This window comes from Belonocnema kinseyi, chromosome 4, assembly GCF_010883055.1.
Source record: "Belonocnema kinseyi isolate 2016_QV_RU_SX_M_011 chromosome 4, B_treatae_v1, whole genome shotgun sequence".
NCBI lineage: Eukaryota > Metazoa > Arthropoda > Insecta > Hymenoptera > Cynipidae > Belonocnema > Belonocnema kinseyi.
Window position 1 is genome coordinate 123,178,701 of NC_046660.1, and position 20,505 is coordinate 123,199,205.

The 20,505-nt window shown below is 34.7% G+C and overlaps 1 protein-coding gene across 1 annotated transcript in view; it reads right to left on the minus strand.

Moving 5' to 3' along the window:
- Positions 1 to 20,505, minus strand: part of LOC117171068 (synaptotagmin-6) — a gene marked incomplete at its 5' end in the record, with an annotated part of 240,457 nt that overhangs the window by 141,835 nt on the left and 78,117 nt on the right. Inside the window, one exon of the mRNA XM_033358117.1 lies at positions 3,918 to 3,972. Within this exon, the coding sequence (XP_033214008.1) occupies positions 3,918 to 3,972 (55 nt within the window). The remainder of the gene's footprint in view (positions 1 to 3,917; positions 3,973 to 20,505) is intronic.

Below are 20,505 nucleotides of genomic sequence, written 5' to 3' on the forward strand. Positions count from 1 at the left end.
ACTTTTTTCTCCTTGTCAGTTATATTGTAGTCGTTCGGAGCCCAGAATTTGATCATCAATATAGTTCGTTTCTCGAATTGTTGGAGAACGATGTCAAGCCTCGAGTGTACAATGGAGACTGCTGCCTGAAAATTTTTGTTCCAGAAAAAATGGCACTTCTTATGTTGAACAATTAACTCTATCTCCTTTGGAGCTTTGGGCAGGGCATGCACGTGGCGAACACCATACGAGTGACAAAGATAGCAATAAAACACTTTTAGGGCTGCATTATGTTCGTAGAGATACGTCGTTCCCGCGTGGGTGGGACAACCAGATAGAACGTGTACTAGGTACTCAGCATGTGCATAGCACGATCTGCGTCTATTACTAGGAACATCTTGGCATAAAATGCGCTCACGGTATGCTAAGTTAGAAATGATACCGCTCTGACATGCGATAATGAAACCCTTCGTACTTGAATTAAGGCCTGATCATCTGAGAAGAGCAAAAGTATGCACTTTTTGATAAAGACGATCCTTCTGCATTTCTGTGAAAGTTTCAGTGCATTTTCTTGTCAAGTAACTCTAAGTGGAAGTTCTTTAAATGATTTAACTCGAAATTGCGTCAGATCATTAAATATTGAGGTTATGTGTACCTTCAGAACATCCTTCAATATGTGTTTGCATGTGTGTGTGCGGGGGGGGGGGGGGCTTAGTAGTGAATGTGGAAATTTAAATAAGAAAAAATACCCAAATCTATCTTAGGCTCAGGTTACCTAATTTTCATGTACGCATTTTACCGTAAATTTGTGTGATGATTAATTACAACACGAGAATTGCAATAAAACAATAGAAACTATCCGCAAATAGAAATTGACAAAAGCGCTTTTTTATTTATCTAAGTTGCTCTCACACGCAGAGAAGAGGATTAGAATAGAATGGTATTATATATACTAGCTGTATCAACTTTTGGACAGCTAGGTGATTGATACTTTTGCCTTCACCTTCGGCCCGCTGAACTGCTGCAGGCTATCATCGGCGAAGCCATTATTTCCTTAAGATCAGACGGTTTACAATTCTTATGGCCAAATATTGAAATTTCAGATATTTTCAAATTATAATTTCGTTCAATCGCCAGAACGACTTTAGGAATTTCTTAAAATAATAAATATTTAATAATATTTGATAAAATATAACAATTTAAATTTTTATGAGCAAATTAGATAAACAAATTCAAAATTTTGGCCCTTTCGCATAGAATTTTTTTTATTTTTGCACTGAAAATATTTTAAGCTATTGGATGAATGACTGCTAGTCACAGAAACATTAGAAAAGTTAACAATAACAATTGTTATAAATAATTTTCGTGATAAAATATTCAAACTTGTGGTTTTATCCAATTTTAATTTTCTTTAATTGCTAGAATGGCTACTGATATTCCTGAAAAATGTATCTTTTATAATATTTAGTAAAATATAACAACTTAAATCTTCATAAACAATTTAGATTAACAAATTCCAAATTTTGTCAATTTCACGTAGAAAAAATGTGGTTCCTTTAAATGAATAATTTAGAAATAGAATTCTTTTTCGTAACCATGGTGACCAAAAATTTTTCCAGGCTCTTTCTGGAACTTTATCATCTATGACTTGCTACATTTGTCAAGCTACACCTAAAGAGATGAATAACTTAGATAGAGTCAAAGGCAAAGTTATAGATATCAAGTCATATGATTATGGATTGTCAACACTTCATGCTAGGATTCACTTTATGGAAAATCTTTTACATATAGCCTATCGACTCGATTTTAAGAAATGGCGAGTAGATACGGATGTAGATAAAGATTTGCAAAAGAAGATGAAGACTCGAATTTGCAAAGCTTTTCATCAGAAGACAGGATTGGTAATAGATGCAGTAAAACAAGGCTCAGGCACATCCAATGACGGGAATACTGCAAGAAAGTTTTTTGCAAACCCTGAGATAACAGCAGAAATTACAGGGATAGACTTAAAGTTAATAGAAAAATTTGCGTACATTATGCATAAATTAACAAATACAGAGCCAACTGACTTGGAAACATGTAAAATATAAACTATGGAAACCGCAAAACTGTATGTACGTTTTTACCCTTGGTACTACATGCCTGTAACTGTCCGTAAGATATTATTGCATGGAGCTGATGTTATGAAACACTTTCCATTACCAATTAGACAGTTTTCCGAAGAAGTAGGTGAAGCTCGGAATAAAGGCTACAGAAATATTCGAGAGTTCAATTCACGCAAGTTTTATCGTGTTGCTATCAACACTGATTTAGCACACAAACTGTTACTGAGTTCGGATCCATGTATAAGTTACGTAAGAAGAAATATTTCAAAATTTCAAAACTTATGAAAAGGTATTTGTTTTTCTGCATTCATTGTTAATCCCGTTTTCTGATATGAATCTCTGCAAACTTAGGGGTTTGCCTATCAAGTCGGTGGGTTATTGTCAAAAGATTTTATATTGAGTGAATCTTAGCATGTAGTGTTATGATTCATTCTCAATTTATTGCGATTGAAACCCCGACTTTTTCGAAGCGAAACTGTCAAAATTTGGAATTTGTTTATCTAAATTGTTTATAAAGATTTAAGTTGTTATAGTTTACTAAATATTATAAAAGATACATTTTTCAGGAATATCGGCATCCATTTTAGCGATTAAAGGAAATTAAAATTGGATAAAACCTTAAATTTGAATATTTTATCACGAGAATTATTTATAACAATTGTTACTGTTAACTTTTCTAATATTTTTGTGACTAACAGTCATTCATCCAATAGCTGAAAACATTTCCAGTGCAAAAACAAAATTTCTATGCGAAAGGGCCAAAATTTTGAATTTGTTTACCTAATTTGTTTATAAAAATTTAAATTGTTATATTGTATCAAATATTATTATATATTCATTATTTTAAGAAATACCTGAAGTTGTTCTTGCGATTGAAGGAAATTATAATTTAAAAAAATCTGAAATTTTAATATTTTGCCATAAGAATTATTTATAACAATGGTTATTATAAACTTTTAAATTATTCTTGTAATTACATATTATTCCTACATTAATATGAAGCACTTTTAGTAAACAGACCATTTTATTTACCGATAACAAGACTATTTGCTAATTTGTTCATAAAATTGGTTTCTAACAAATAAATGGACTAATGAGCAAATTATTTGTATTCTATGAGTCCCTAAATATTCATTCAAGACATTATAAAATTTACCTAATCAATTATTAAAGCGTAAAAAACTGTTTAGTAAAAAATTTCAGTTTTTCCATACTTTGAGTGAAAAAATTATTAATAAACAAGTAGGAGAGGCAAAATTCAGAGCTTCAAGCTCTTCAGAATTTAATGAACTTTAATTTGACAAAAAATTTTAATTGGACCAAAATTGAAGGCTCTGGACATTTTTGAATGAAAAAAGTGCATTTCCTCCCACTATGCGCCACCTCGATGTTATAAAAAACCTAGAAATCATATAAACTAAATTTTGTTATTTAAATTTGTTTAATTAAACCTATGTTTGCATATCCAGGGTCATTAATCTTTAAATGTTCAAACATAAACTTAAACATAAAACAAGAACTCTTTCAAAATTAATATTATATTTTACTACCTTGTATTTAGTTGTGCCCTTTTTTATATTTAACTCCGTGAACTTTTCTTTTAATTTATTTAAGTTAACTAAATTTACCCAAAACAACACTTAAAACGTGATAATACTTTATTTTCAGTTCAGCCAAGACTGATCTAGCGTATGCATATGGCATTTACAATTAAAATTTTGTTTACGATCGATACATCAATTAATAGGATTGAGAAAATATACGAACGAGATAAAAGCATCTTCAGTGATTTCTGTTAATTAATCTAACTTCCATTTAAGGTAATGGGATTACCTGGTTCTGCGGTAGAAGGCTGCACAGCATGTTGTTCTTTAGAGAGATTAAAGTCCTGCAACATAAAGTATAAATATGAATCTTGACGGTTTAACGAACTTTTTATGAGAATTTCGGAAAGGTCTTTTAACGAGCTTCCAATAAGAATAATCATTATACAATAAAAAAATTATTTCACCTTGATTTTTCATTAAACAAAAACATTTTTTATTTTTTCTCTAAATGTGCCATTTTTTATTAAGGTAAGCTAGAAATAAAACTTGATTTTTTCTCTTGAAAAATACCCGAAAACTAAAATTGGATGCCAAGCATTGCTTAAGTTGTACACGGTCGTAATAGTGTGAGTGCCCCGCGCCAACCAGCCGAAGTGCTCATAGCCCTGCTGTATGGTCTCAGTGGTTCTAATACTTAATCAAAATGATTTTTTCTGTAATATTTTTCATTGCCGAAGAAAATCACAACGTTTCTGATGAAACCATTTAAACTCGGTTCGATTCTGCAAAGAGTGGTCCGGGCACTCAAAAATATCATTCTTTTGAACCCTCCCCAGAATCGACTCCAATTTTGCAGAAACATTCGTCATCTCCACAGCATAACCTTTTTCCGAAGAGAAAGATTGTGAAGAGAAGAGAAAATTTAACGTAAAATTCCATTTAAAAAGCATGGTTAAGTAACACTCTGAGAAACAAAGAGACTCGGCCTAAAAAGCACTCGCAAAAATGAAAGGCAAGAGGATTCACATAAAAAAGCACTTAAAAGTTCTAGATACAAGTAGATTAACACCAAAAAACACCCCCAAACGTAAGTGGCAAGCAGATCCACCAAAAAAATCTCGAAATGTAACAGGCGAGCTAATCTCGGTGATCCAATTCAACTAGCTGCAGAACCATAGGTTCAGCAACCAAAAAAGCAATTATAATGGACACAACATATAAATAAAGAGGTTAAGCGCCTTAATTTTTGGCAGAGAAAAAATGGCAAAGTTTGAGGAGAGAATACCATCGATTCTTCTTACTTAAGTACTGAGATCTGGCCACAAGAATAAACTAACAGAATCTAGCAGCACTTGGTTGTTGAAATAGCTGCCATCCAAATGGAATTCATCCTATTGATGAATTCCCTTTAGAAGATATGATCAACTAAATAGAACCACATTACTATTTGCTACATTACTACGAGTATTTGCTTAAAGTGAGGTATCTAGTATTTTACTGAAAAAGGGCGTTCCATTTACAGAAACAGAAGGATTCATAACTACAATCCTGGCCAGGGTTTTCAGTACCAGAAATTACTGCAAACACATATTACATCAAGACGTGGTTGACTTGTTTCGATTTTCTGGAGATACCAATGAATCCATCGAGAACATTATTGATGGTTGCCGCGTAAAGGCCCAAAGAGAATATTAGCATAGGCATAATTTTGTCAAAGGCATTATACATCAATAATGTGCCCTAATGGACTCTTAGAAGAATGGACGCCTTCATATAGATTCATTGTAGTACGCGTTTTAAAAAATGAAGATTACATCTCATATTGGGATAATACTATCCGAGCTTCTCGACACTATATTGTGATCCGAGAGAAAAAGGTGAAAAAGTCTGTATCATAGACATTGCTTGACCACTTGACTCTAAAAAAAGTATCTAGGGGCGACTGTACTCATATCTAACGATCACTTAAGCACCCGAGAATAAGTTAGAAAAATAATAATATACCAAATATGTTCTCGCGTTGACGTCGCGGTAGGGCTTGAGCTTTTCGTTCATGACTTTGACGGCTTTGTTGGTGGTAGCAATACTACTGACAGGATTTCCCTTACCATTTAAGCAGAGAAGAAAGAGGGAAAGGACTAAGAGGTGCACCAAAAAACTTTTCATAATGGAAAAGTCACGTAACTTACATAGACGTTAGTCGCTTCCCGCCAATCGTCGGGGTGCCCCTGATGCCACCACTGGGGGTAGACGCATGCAGGGTGACATGCAAGAAGTGGTAAGCAGCAGAACATCAGCTGCGCCTGAGGAACAGGCTTCAGTTCGGAGCTCCCAGCCGACCATTTCCCCAGGAATACCACAACAGCGAATCAATTGTCGAACCCATCATAATAAGTACGTGAGGCGCTGCCAACTCGAACAATAGATGGGTGCGACTACAACTTATATTTACGGGATTACGTAACAATAACTTAAGGCTACCTTAAATAACGAAGGCGTCAAATAATAGGCGAGAACGTTCTCCCTAGAAAAACTATCAACCGAGTAAGATCTGAGGTTGATACTGCATTCGCTATCGTAAATGAATGGAGATGTAATTACATATAACTTTCGCGCAACGGTATAAGCAGGATCTGTCAGGAACGAAGAACGTCGTCTCTTTGTGGGTCTTCATCCCGAGCTAGCAGGATGGCCTGCATCTTATATCATGGCATGCTGCACAAATAAAAACAGAACTGGGACTGTTGTAATAATTTATAAAGGATAATCGGTCTCAGAGGCAGACTACTCATGTCGATTTGATACTTCGTACACATATTATCAGTTCAAGAACATCTACGAACCTGGACGAATTAATCGACTATCTTAAACAGAGACTCATGCTCCAGTCAACGCGACTGAGAATATCTAAGAGATCGACCTCAAGAAATAATCGTAATAAAACTTTCCTGCCAGGCAAGAATGCTAAATATAGCAAAGCAAGGAATCATGAATTTGATACTGATTTAATCTTTCATTAGCCTTAGACTCAAGATTAGGCAACATCAAATGCTTATACAAATAATCTAACGCATTAAGATAAGCATCTTTAAAAGAGTCATACTTAAATTTTAAAAAATATTCTAATGCCACAAGCTCAACTTGCGTAGTTCCAGCTTTATTTTTCAGATGTAGGGTTTTACAGCTTTTCTAGAGTTGTTTAGGAAGTTCCGATCGTGATTTAACAGTAGCCACTATTCGATTTGCTTGGCCAATTTTCTTAAAGTTGGTTTTAATGTGTATAATTGCCTGAAAAATTTGTGAAAACTGAGAGAGTAGTGTCCCTTTAAAAAAAAAGAGAAATTTCATTTCGCAGCTGCTAATAATGCAGCCAAAATTAAAAAGCTTTAGTTTCGAAACCAAAGAACTAATTTACTTTAGTTTTAAAGTGCTTTGACAAGGTAGGCTAATGTCAGTGTACGAGTGAATAAACCATCACTAAAATAGTACAGCCTGATTTTCTTACCTTCATCAGAACCAGCCTATCTCATCATGGGTAACAAAAAGTGGCCATCTTACCGCTAGAGAAAGTTAGAAATAGATGAAGTCTAAAATTAAACCTGTTGACAATGATATAAATATCAGTTGGCAAACTTGTCACTTCTTGCTTCAGGTGAAAAATAATGAAATACCAAGCCAGCGAAGAATGACAGCGTGAAAGAGCACAGGGAATCTGGAGAATGACAAGCCTTCATATTTTTCAGCTTGCTCCTGTGCTTTCACTGAATAGTATTTCTCACATTTGGTACTATCAGTGGACACTTGGGTACTTAAAAAAGTCGTAAATTTTTTTATGTTATTTACAATATTTATTTATATTTTCAATAATAGACGTAATTGTATACAAGCGAAAGAATTTCTGAAGATGGAAGTTGGACTCTGCTCGATGACATCGTTCACATACAGATAGATTTGCAAATGTGTGCTATGATCACTGCATTTCTTAATCCAAATTTTTGCTTCAAGTCCAACAGCAGTGACTTGATTAATTGCATCTTATAATCAAGTTCCCTCATAAATAAGAGTCACTCACCCGCCAGGATTAGGCGCAATTAAACAATATCACTCAAGGGAAACCGCAGTGACTTCAAAATGACAAGCTTCACAAAACTTTTGCGAATCGAAAAAATCCACTTAATTCCAATTACAGTTACTTGATAATTTATTTATCTAATTTCATATGAGTCGATGGTAAGAGACAGTCAATTTTAATATGAACCGCGAACCTTTTTCATTGAACTGAAACCACAGAGACGCCATAATGGCAGTTGCTAATTTTAATTTTCGTGAATGGTCTTTTAAACTAATTCAACTTTTTAGATTTTTAGAAACGTTTTTACACTACTTCTCCTACTAGAAGGACCACGCTTAAACTTGTAGAATTTCTTTTTTAGAAATTTATTGAAAAAATTTGATTTCACCAGATACAGACAGAGTGTCTAAATTCATCAGTTTCTGACATACATAAGAAGAATAAGAGAAAGATCCGTCTTGGTTCACATGTTCTCGCACAGTAATTTGGAGGAAGGAATGCGCCAGTGACATATACAAAGTTCTTATCGCGTTTGATTTCCAATATATAATTTGCTCATATTCGGAACAGTGCCAGCATTTGAAAAGTTATAACGGCGACACAATTTTGAAATCTCTGTCAGGTTATAAATCAAGGCACCATGTTAAATCCATGAAATTAAGGTAGCCCATACTCTACTATCAGTCCAAGAGTTAGCTACATAAAACAGCCTCGATTCGATGCCCAAGATCAGAGCTCGAAAGTTGTAAAAAAAATATTAATACATCATCAAATGGCTACGCTGCTAGTCTGCAACTTTTGCGTATGAAAATGGCAGTCGGTTTTCCATGATGTAAAATTAGCAAAAAAACATTCTTCAGGTTTCAACTAAGACCGGGGAAACAATGGCAGAAGTTTAGTCCCTTGGAAAACTCTTGGCAGAAGCGAATGAAAAGCCCAGAATCCCCAAACTTTATACGGTTTGCGCACCCAGCTTTTTCCCCGACATTCCTTAGACCTTAAATAAGAGCTGTCTATAATGGCAGAGCTGTAGAATAATGAAAAATTCTCGGCAGAAGTAATTTAGTGGAAAATGTCAACTTAGTTATGAATACATGATTGTTCGCTAAACTTGCACGTTGAAGCAATCTTTATATATGCTATTGCAATTATTTTCAAATTCTACCCCAATTTAAAAAAAAAATCATCACGATGCGATTATAACTCGCTGTAAAAGTCCAATTTTTTATTGCGCGTCCAATTATAAGCCAGTCGCTCGATTTTTGCCAGCTAGCGTGAGACGAGGCGGGAGGCCGTGTTGCGTCATTCACTCTCTGGCTGCAAAAATTGCAGACTGGCAAAGTAGCCATTTGATGATTTATTAATATTTTTCTTACAATTTTAAAGCTTTGATCTTGGGCACCGAATCAAGGCTGTTTTATGTAGCTAGCTCTTGGACTATTAGCAGGTGACCAATATTATACAGTTATATTTTTGGTGTGAGCTCAAAATATTAGATGTTTTATTCTTTTGTGATGGTTTCTGTATTAAGTGTAAGCTTTTGTTCCTGTCTCAGGGCGTCTGTCTATATAATATATTTTCATGAATAAAAATTGTATTTTCTGTGTATGTTTACCTATAAAATCATGGTAACCGAAAAATGACACTTTCCGTGGAAACGCCCTAATCTATTTCGTCTAATCAGATAACAATCGTGCGACGCACAGTATTTGCATACGTGCAAGACACGCTATGCGAGCTATAACGCACGTATTCTGCCATCACCGGTCAGTATGCTGTGATTGGTAGGTAGAGTGCGTGCGTAATGCGTCTCATGTCGCCATCACGGCCTACTTCACGCATGACTTCGTATGACAGTCTGTTTGCGACACACCCGTGGATGTATTCTGCCGATAATTAATAAATAATTCCATTGTAATGATCTAATTAGACCCTAGATATTGTTTATTATTCTGATTTTGTAAAACCTAACACTCTCTACGCGTTTAGGAAAATTACCCAAGAGTACTACAAATCCCTAAAGAAGCCAAAAATGTGGAGAAGAGAAAACACATGAATGAAAGATTTTCTCAAACTTCGGCATATAGCTCACTCCCTAGGATTTTAGTTAAACCTTGATTCTTATAATTCCCTAAAATATAAAAACATATATTGCCGATATTTTTCAAAAAATAAGTTTTTTAACATCAGTCAATTCGTAAAAGTAAGCTGTATCCGACTGTTAAAATGTAAATTATAATGCTTAATTACACAGGACGACAAAATCTGCATTCAAAGACTGGACTATGAAACCCGAAATTATTTTTGTGTCCTTAAACCGAATTGGTTATACAAATGTTTCCTATACGTCAGGCTTTTTAGATATCCTAACTAGAATGTGCGAAAAATATTATTTTTAGCCATATTTGAAGCAACATAATCCAATTAGATATTATTCTCTCTAAAAAATGCTAACGCCATCGCTTAGTACTCCTTTTTATGTTCTAATTCCATTTTCGATTATATCAAACCAATTTTTTTCGAGATATCGCACAATAACCATTTATTAGCTTCCCTTGCCTTCTTTTTTATTTCTTCATTGTGAAACTGAAATGGTTAATTTGTGATATCTCGGAGAATAAAAATCAATTCGGGATAATGAAATATGAAAATGGAAGATAAAAAGGAGCACTGAACGCTGGCTAAAAATAGCGCTCAGAGCACACAAGGTTTGAGAAATATTGCTAGAATGTTTACTTAAAACATTGGCAACATTACAAATTAATATTGCTGCAATATTTACATATAAATTAAAAATAACGATCGTTTTGTTCCGTGTAGAAGAAATTATTCTTCTGAACTTATGTACTTGTAAAAGAGGCAAATTTTCCGAAAAATATTGTGTGTAATGGCTATTGTGATACAGGGTTACATCAGCCATATATTTAAAAATTTCGAAATCTTTCTCTTAAATCCTATACAGTAATAACAAATATTATTAAAAAATATTTTTTGTGGGATTGTCTAAACCGATGAAAACGGTCAGTTTATATTGTCGTACAGTCTATAAAATATCAATAAAAAACTATTGCTATAGGTATAAATTTAGAGACCTAGATATATCTTGTAAGAAACTAAAGATTTTATTTGACAAACTAGTCCAGACATTACGTCGAAATAATAAGTGAAATTCCTGAAAAAATCCTACATTCAAGGTTTTTAATGAGAAAATTCCGTTCAGGTGTCCCTTTTAAAATATTAAAAATGCTAGAACAGATCAATTGCCAAACTGCTTTTTTTCTTTTTTTTTATTAATTACAAAAGTCACATGTGCGTGGACGTACAACATTATGAGAAATCCATCAGTTATCCTCTCATGGGACTATTACAGCCCATTCCAATATTACTACAGAGGTACTGCATGAAGACATGGTACGTTTTTGGGAGATGGAAGAACCTCCTTCCGAATCTTCTTTAACTGAAGATGAAGTTCACTGTGAAGAACATTTTTTTATCCTCCCATCGACGATTGCCTTCTGGTCGGTACATGATTCGATTACCTTTCAAGAATGGCCCACCTATTGATATAGGTCATTCCGTAAATCGTGCTAAATTAATTTTACAAAAGATACAGTCTCGATTAATAGCCAAACCTGAACTTTTCGAGGAACATTCGGAATTTCTATCTGAATATCAGAATCTAAGACACATGGAAAAAGTCTCAGACTTGTCGGATATGGATTCTAATCAAAATGTTTATCTTCCTCATCATCCTGTAATTAATGAGGGCAGTTCTACTACTCACCTGCGAGTAGTTTTCAACGAATCTAGCCTCATTTCCAACGGTACTTCCTTGAATTCTCATTAACATACGGGGCCGAAATCGTTAACTGATTTAGTTTCTATTATACTGCGTTGGCGCGAACAACGCTTTGTTTACGTAGCCGACATAGAAAAACTGTTTCGGCAAATTATGGTTGATCCACGTGATCGTAACTATCAGCGCATATTTTGGTATTCACTAGAAGGTAAGTTGGAAGTCTGGCGATTGACTACCGTAACTTACGGAACAGCGTGTGCACCCTATTTTGCAAATCGAATTATCAAGCAATCAGCCAAAGATGAATGTTCTGACTTCCCACAAACTAAGTCTATCCTCGAAAATAACATTTATGTCGATGACTTGTTATTCGGCGCTGATGAATTGGAGGAAGCTAAAGAACTAAGATCTCAGGTCACTCGAGGAGGTTTTCAACTCTGAAAATGGGCTTCTAATGATGAGCAATTGCTACTCGATTGTCCTTCTGGTAATCATAAAAGAGCTCTTGAATTTTTTGCTGGGGAGGACATTCAGTTGAAAGTTTTGGGTCTACATTGGGATCCAACTTCGAATAGTTTTCGAATTCATGCAGAAGCGTGACGCATCGAACTACCTACCAAACGACAAATTCTTTCTGTCATTGCCAAACTTTATGATCCGTTAGGGTGGCTCTCACCGGTTGCTGTTGTATCTAAAAGAATAATGCAGGAACTTTGGTTTCGCAAGTTTGATTGGGACGAGAGTCTGCCTGAGGATATATTAGATCGTTAGAATAGCTATTATACTAGCCTGTCAAAGTTGGAAGAGATTCAGATCCCAGAGTGGACTGGTCAAATGGTGACTGTTCAAGTTTGAGATATGAACTTCATGGGTTTTCTGACGCTTCTGCAAAAGCATATTCCGCTGTGGTATATTTACGTATTCTTCAATAGGATGACCATGCGATAGTTACTTTACTATATGACAGGTCTAAAGTAGCTCCTCTTTTGCCTGTGAGTATCCCACGACTTGTACTTCGTGGTGCTCAATTGTTAGCCAAGGCGTTACGCTTTTTAATTGCTACAATGGGATTTGAAAATGTACCATTATATTGCCACACTGATTCTACAGTGGCATTGGCCTGGCTCAGCAAACATCCTTCTACTTGGCGCACATTTGTATCCAACAGAGTGGCTCAAATCCTGAAGTGTGTTCCACTAACAAGATGGAGACATGTTCCTACAGGGGACAACCCTGCCGATTGTTCTTCTAGGGGTCTCTTACCTGATCAGTTACTGAGTCATACTTTATGGTCGCGAGGTCCTCCTTGGCTAGTGCATCACTCATCATTTTGGCCGGAATCTAGGGCGTTATTGCCTGGTGGCGTTGATCTCAAACCGAAATCTTCGGTCAAAACTTCTCAGCTCGCTCATCATTCTGTCGAGGCGAAGCAATTTCTCACTGATCTTGCTGACAGAATTGCATCTTGGCCAAAGTTGATTAGAGTTACAGCCTACTGTCGACGTTTTATTGAAGCTCTTCTTCGAAGGTTCGGAAAGTTGACAGAAGATGGGGATCTGATGAAGAGCCTTGCTCTATCTGCATCGGAGATTGATAAGGCCTCTTTATGGTGAATCCAACAAGTGCAAAGTACTACCTTTGATATTGAGATACAGGCTCTAAAAAAAAGGAAACGTGATTCCTTCAGGTTCACCCTTGAAGACCTCGAACCGATTTCTGGATGGTTCGGGTGTTTTACGTTTGGGTGGTCGCTTACATTAGGCTCTTATTAGATATGAGGAAAACCATCCTGCAATATCACCTAGTCATCATATTAGTGAACTCATTGCTCTACACGCTCACATACGATCTATGCACGGTGGGATACAGCTCTCTTTATATACTCTTCGTCAAGCGTTTTGGATAATCGGGGGCCGAACTCTGGTTAAGAGTGTAATTCGTCGTTGTGTCTCGTGTGTACGTGGACGAGCTGTCACATTCCCACAACTTATGCGCAGCTTGCCTGATTTTAGGACAACAACTTGTAGGCCATTGACTCATACTGGGGTTGATTACGCTGGTCCCTTCTCTGTGCGATTTGCTCCAGGTAGAGGTCAGAAAAGCTATAAAGGCTATGTTGCGCTATTTATATGTTGTGTGACTCGTGCAATTCACTTAGAATTTGTGTCAAACTACACTTCTCAAAGCTTTTTAACAGCTTATAAACGCTTTATAGCTCGTAGAGGTAAGCCCTTACATTTATACAGCGACAATGGTGCTAATTTTCAAAGTGCCGATCGCGAGTTGAGACACAATGTTTCTCAACTTCGAAGAGATGTTGATTCAATGAATCTTTTCTCAGTGGAAGGTACGACCTGGCATTTTATACACTCGCAGCACCTAATTTTGGGGGACTCTGGGAAGCAGGCGTTAAAAGTCTTAAGCATCATTTTCGAAGATGTGTCGGTTCACATACCTTAACTTTTGAGGAATTTACTACGACTCTAGCTAGAATAGAATCATGTCTGAGCTCGCGTCCAATAGGCCCTCTTTCGGATGACCCTGATAATTTCTCGTACCTGACACCAGGTCATTTCTTGATTAGTGCCCCTATGACTGGTGCTCCTGAACCTTCGGTGGAACTCGTTCCAGAAAATCGCTTGACCAGGTGGCAGATCGTGCAACGCATCGCGGAAATGTTTTGGCGAAGGTGGAACGTAGAATATTTTCGTTCTTTACAACAGCGCTATAAATGGAATCAAGAGCGGCCTAACACTAAAGTTGGAGATATGGTATTAATTAAACATGATGCTCTCTTGCCTTCGAAGTGGACATTGGGTCGCATTATTATGTGCTATAAGGGACAGGATAGTTGTGTCCGTACGGTTAGAGTTAAAACTGCTGCCTAAGAGTTCGAACGTTCAATCTCAAAAATTTGCTTGTTGCCTATATCTTCGGTCAAGCCTGCTGAATTATCTGACTCTTGAACTGATTGTAAGTCAAAGGTGACAATTGAAGCGAAATTCGTCTTATAATATAATTGGTTTCGAGAACTCTTATAGCTATGAAGTATAACAATCATACGTATTTTTAAAAATTGTTAATATTGTATTTTTTTTAAAAATACTTTCACTGTTTTTATATGGTATACGTTCTTTATAAAGCTCCGTTTTATTAGCATGTTATTTTCTTATATTAGAGCATTTGTTATGGCATGTGACCAATTCGTTTGACTAATATTCAACTCGTTGATTTTGTGATCTTTTTTCGCGGCGGGCGGCAAGAATTGTTTGTTTTTTTATTCTTAAGTCGGGCCTTATGTTAATAGTGTGTCAGTATTCTGTTGAATTCGGTTGAGTGTTTGTTTGTGAGAATATAATTGTGTGGGTGTGTGTGGCGATTAGCGCCTAATTTTCGCCAGTAAGCGTCCTAATGCGCCCGCGCCGGATCGTTCTTGCAACGCCGGAGAGTTTCTATTTATTATGACCTAATAAAACGATTAAGAACAATTGTCAGAATAATCGTGAGTGTGAAGTTGTCTGATGTTTCTTTTATGATTAACATTTTATTAAAGGGGTTTAAAAAATAAATAACGTTAACTAGTGTTTCCCGCTAATTGGAGTGTTTTCTTCTCAATACCCTTATCATCACAGGATTATATCTGGAAATTATGGAGGGAACCAATAATAACTGTGTCGATTGCTAACAATGAGTTTGAAGTTATGATATCTAGAAAATCCCCGTTTTTTTTATTTTCAGCAAAAAATCACTAATTTTCACAAAACACTTTGTACTTTTTCGCCTAATTACTTCACGGGAAAGTGTTCCACAAGTGAGTGAAATGTGACGCAATTCTCTTTAATTACAAAAAAGAACAATTTCCTATCTAAAATAGTTCTCAAGTTATGACCCCTCAAAGATGGTTATTTTTGTCTGTTTTTACGGACAAGAAAGTGGAGTTCAGTTTTTTCAAAATAAATCGTGTCCTTTTTGGTTTGTGTTAATGATGCCAGAGGATAAAATAAATTCTACAAAAATCTGCGTAGATTCAGAAAAAGGTATTTTAGACCTATTATTTTGGGAATTGCAAGGTTTCAAAAATTGAAATTTTTTTTTGCATTTTTCATTAAAAACAGATTTTTTTTAGAAAATATCTCGTTTCCTGTGCATTCCACGACAAAATTGCTTAAGATTAAATTGAAGTGAAGTCAATTTGGCGTAACTGAAAAAAGTGTACTAGCCCTAATAGGTCACGAAATATGACCTTGAAAAGTGCACTCTTCCTCCATAGAGGCATTTCCAAAACTTTGCCTCAAACAAGTGTATATAATTCATTCGGTATATATAATAGGTTTTATACTATTTATCAATATTTAATTGTTTATAATAAAGTCTTTTCATAACCACTGTTCAGTTCCTTTTACAGTAGTTTTGTGACGAAAAGGTAAATATAATTGATTGAAAATGTGATATGTACTGCTTTTCAGTGAACAAATAGTTTTTTAAATAATTGTTTATAACAATATCTTGTCATAACCACTTTGGTGTACTTTTTGACGATTTTTCTAGAAAAAAAGTAATTATAATTGATTAAAAATGTGATATATAATTTTCAACAGAAAAAAAAAGGTTTTTAATAATTGTTGATAACAATATTACAAGTGTATTGGAGGTAAGTACCAAATTAAATGCAGAGAATATATTTATTAGAAGATATTGGTGTAAACAATTATTAAACAATTTGTTGTTTTCTGATAAAAAGTATATATCACATTTCTAATTAATTATAATTACTGTTTTGCTACGAAAGTACTCAGAAAGTACTGGAAAGCGGTTAGGACATGATATTGTTATAAAAAGTTATTAAAAGACTATTTGTTTACTGAAAAGAAATACATATCACGTTTTCAATCAATTATAATTACTTTTTTGTTACGAAAGTAATCAAAAAGTACTCAACTGTGGTTATAAAAAGATTATGTTATAAAAAATTAGTGATAAAACCTATTTGTTTATTGATAAAAAAACATATCATACATTTGCAATCAATTAAAATCACTTTTTTGCCACGAAAATACTAAAAAGAAGGCCAAAGAGTAATCATAAGTGGTCATAGCAAGCTTTTGTTATAAACAATGAATTATTTATTGAAGGTAGAAGACGTGTCATACATACTAAATGAATTATATACACTTATTTGAGACAAAGTTTTTGAAATTCCAAGGTCATATCTCGTAACCTATTGGGACTAGGAAACTTTTTTGACGAACGTACGCGAAATTGACTTCACTTTCATATAATCTTAAGTAATTTTGTCGTGGGATGCACAGGAAACGATATATTTTCCAAAACAAAAAATTCTCTGTTTTTAGTCAACAATGTAAAAAAATCAATTTTTGTAACCTTGAAATTCTCAAAATAATTGATCTAAAATACTTTTTCTTTTAGATATACGGAAATTTTTGTAGACTCTATTTTACCCTCTGGCATCATTATCGCAAACTAAAACGGACACATTATTTATTTTGAAAAAACCGAATTCCACTTTTTTTGACCGTAGGCAAACATGGCCAACTTTGGGGGGTCATAACAACATTGTTCTTCTTTTTCAATTAAAGATAATTCAGTTTTTTTTAGTGTTTTCGGAAACTAAGTGATTTTTCGCTGAAAATCTAAGAAATGGGGATTTTTTATGTATCATAACTTGAAACCTATGAAAAATAGCGGATTATTTTTTGAACAAAACTTTTTGATAATTTTATGTTCTTTCTTTTTTTGGTTTGACATTTGCTCTAAATTGCAGTAGGAATTATCTATCCACGCAAATGTAACTTTTGGAACTGTTTAAAAAAAAACGGTCTGGCAATTGATCTGTCTTAGAATTTTTGATATGTCAAATGGGGGTTATGATAGAGTTGAATTACCAGGCTCGGTCAACTTTGTAGGGAGAAATTACGAATTTTTAAAACATGGGCACGGGGACTGAGAGGCAGTGAGGGGTGCAAAGTTAGTTCTCCTGCCCATTGCAGATGGCGCAAATTCGTTTAAGAAGCGCGTGCGCGAAAAATTGTTTGTTGTCATTTGTTGCTGTCACGTATTGTCTGGTGCTGTCACTGCAAAATGATGCACATTTGACACTCAAAGAATAACATAATGGATCGCAAAAGTTGTGCAGTGAGTCGCTGTCGTTCTGAAAAAGTGAACGATAAGGAACTAATAGGACACAAGTTTCTAACATGACGTTCTATAGGTTTGTAGCGGTTTGTAGCGTGTGGAGGATTCGGCCGATGAAGTGCTGCAGAAGTTACCGTATAAGGCCGTAACTTCAACATGGTTTTTCGTGTGCCGGCATCACTTCAATTAAAAGGATTTCTTGAAAACGCAAACTTGTGTGGTGAGGTTAATTAGAGATGCCATTCCGACATTAAATTTACACGAGAGGAAAGTTGTGGCGTGTGAAGATGCGAAGGACATTTATTTGCCTGGCGCCTCTATTACTTCTTCCACTAGCTGCTTACATACAAAGAGTGATAATGTGGCTCTGCTTTCCTTGTCCCCATCGATGGAAAAAATGTCACCATTTTCAAGTTAGTCGTCTGAAGAAGTGAGAAAATTTTCCCCGTCCTTTGAACAGGTAAGTTTCGAATTTCCTTAAGGGTCATGATGGGCAATAAGGTGGTCCAAAAATTCGAAAAATTGGAATCGAATTTAATATTTAAACAAATTATTATTTTTGAAACAATATATGGTATACGTGAATAATTATTCATTGTTGAAATAATTCCTAAATATCTTGATCAAAAAGTATTACTCTTAACAATCGTTCATTAAGTAATTAATTCCAGAAAATAATAACTTTTCACATTTTAAAGGACAAAAAAATGTGTAAATGAACGCAAATTGTTAAAATTATTACTAAAGATCCTTCAAAAATATATTACTTGCAATATTCGTAACTGTGTCTTTATTCCAGAGAGTAATAACTCTTTACGATTTGAAGGAGAACAAATTCTTTTAAAAACTTCATCAACTTTATAACATTTATCTAGAAATATAATAACTTTTCAGGATTTGGAGGAAAAGGATGTGGTTAAAACAATAATTATTTCAACAATTCGAAATTATTTTAAAAAGAACGGGCAATTGATCACTTGTCGACTAAAAGTTATTCATGTTGACAAAATTGCGAAAAATATCATCTTTAGCGTGAATTTAATTGAAAACTGTTATTTTACATTTTTTTAATGCATTTTCCGGCCCCAAAACAAGTGTGTTGGCGTGAGGAAGGTCGATCATTATATAAGCTTCCCGAATTTTATGTTCTACAAATGTTTTTTTGTTGTGGTTTGATAATAATAAAAATAAAAAAGACGAAAGAAATAAAAAAGAGTAGGAAGGGGATTTGGTTGGTTGCCTTCTCATTTTTCTTTCCTCTTTTTTATTTTGTTGTCCTAGGAGCAAAATTCTTTTCTTTTTTAGGAGAAAAATGTGTTTTTTTATTTGTTGTTTTCAAATTTTAAAAGAAACATTTTCTGGTGCTTGTCCAAATTTTGTCGATAGATTTTTGGTTTCATTTTTAGAAATTTTTTACAATAGTTTCGTTTTACCATTTTTAGATATATTTTTTCATCATTATTTTAACATGAGCCTAATATTTGACGTGCATAATTTTACCTTAGAAAAATTGTAAATCGTGCCGTCGCAATTTTGACAGTTTTTTTTGGTAGATAATTTACTTTTAAAAAATGTACATCGTAAAGCGTTCCTACTTTAACAACACATTTGTCATACTTACAAAAAGAATTTATTGACATGATTACGCGTCACAGCGAAAGAGGTCCTACTGGCAGAAGGTATACTGAGAGCAGAAAATAATTGCCCTCTCTTTATTCAGACGATCTGTCAACTATTGATTTTGACATTACTTTCTATTACTTCGCAATCCAACCCTGCTCAAAACGCTTTTGTAGAAAATGAAGTTAGATGCTGGCGTTACCGAAGAAACTAGAAGTAGATTGAAAGACGCTGCAAAGAGTTTCAGGACTGATGAAGATAAAGCATTCATTTTAATGTGGGATGTGATATTTCTGAGAATGGGACTGCATTATGATAAAGACTGAGATAAAATAGTTGGTTTTGAAGATTGGGAGAATGTCTGAACAGAAAAATATGCTGACCATGCCATCGTCTTTATATTGTGCTCCTCTCGATAGTGGTAATACCATCCCACTTTGTGTTTGTTTATGTAGTAGAAGAACTACAACAACACAGTTATTGTACTGCATTTATCCTAATGAAATAAAAAAAGGGCGTCCACGTGGAACCTCAAGCTGTAAGTGTTCATCTCTCTGGCATCACATGTGGAGGGACTAGTGGGTGGGCCAGGTTTTGTAATTATTTTTCTTGCTTCATATTAAATGTAAATTAATATTTGCGTACAAACTGCAAAATTAGTAATCACTTTTTGAAACAATGGGAAGAGATAATTTAAGACAAGAGTTATAGGGAATCATTAACCATAATATTGATTTCATAACTCTTTAAATTTGATTGAAATTATAATAAATAAAAACCGAAGAAAGCCAAAAACACAGCATGATTTTTATTATTTGGAAACAAATTAACTGACTCTTTAAACGGCATAGTTCGTCATGATCCGCACAGGGAGCATCGAAAGCTGCTAACTGATTCAAGCTATCATTTGCAGTTGTTTAAGGAAGCCTTTCAAGAAGTTTTACGTATGAGATTTTTTAATTCACAAACCAAAATAACTGTAGTCCAGCAACAAAGTTTGTTGAAAAATCTTAAACTAACTCTTCAAGGATTTCAACTGCTTTGGAAGAAAGTGAAAACACTCGGTTTTAAGAGCTTGAAATTGGTACCAATTTATTGGCTTTTTAAATCATTAGTTGTAAATCATATAACCCACTTCCATTCCACCGGCTCAAAATGCAAGGAGGATGAGAGATCGTTCCTGCAAATGTGGAAAAGATACTTTGTCCTTGGTACAATTAACAATAATTC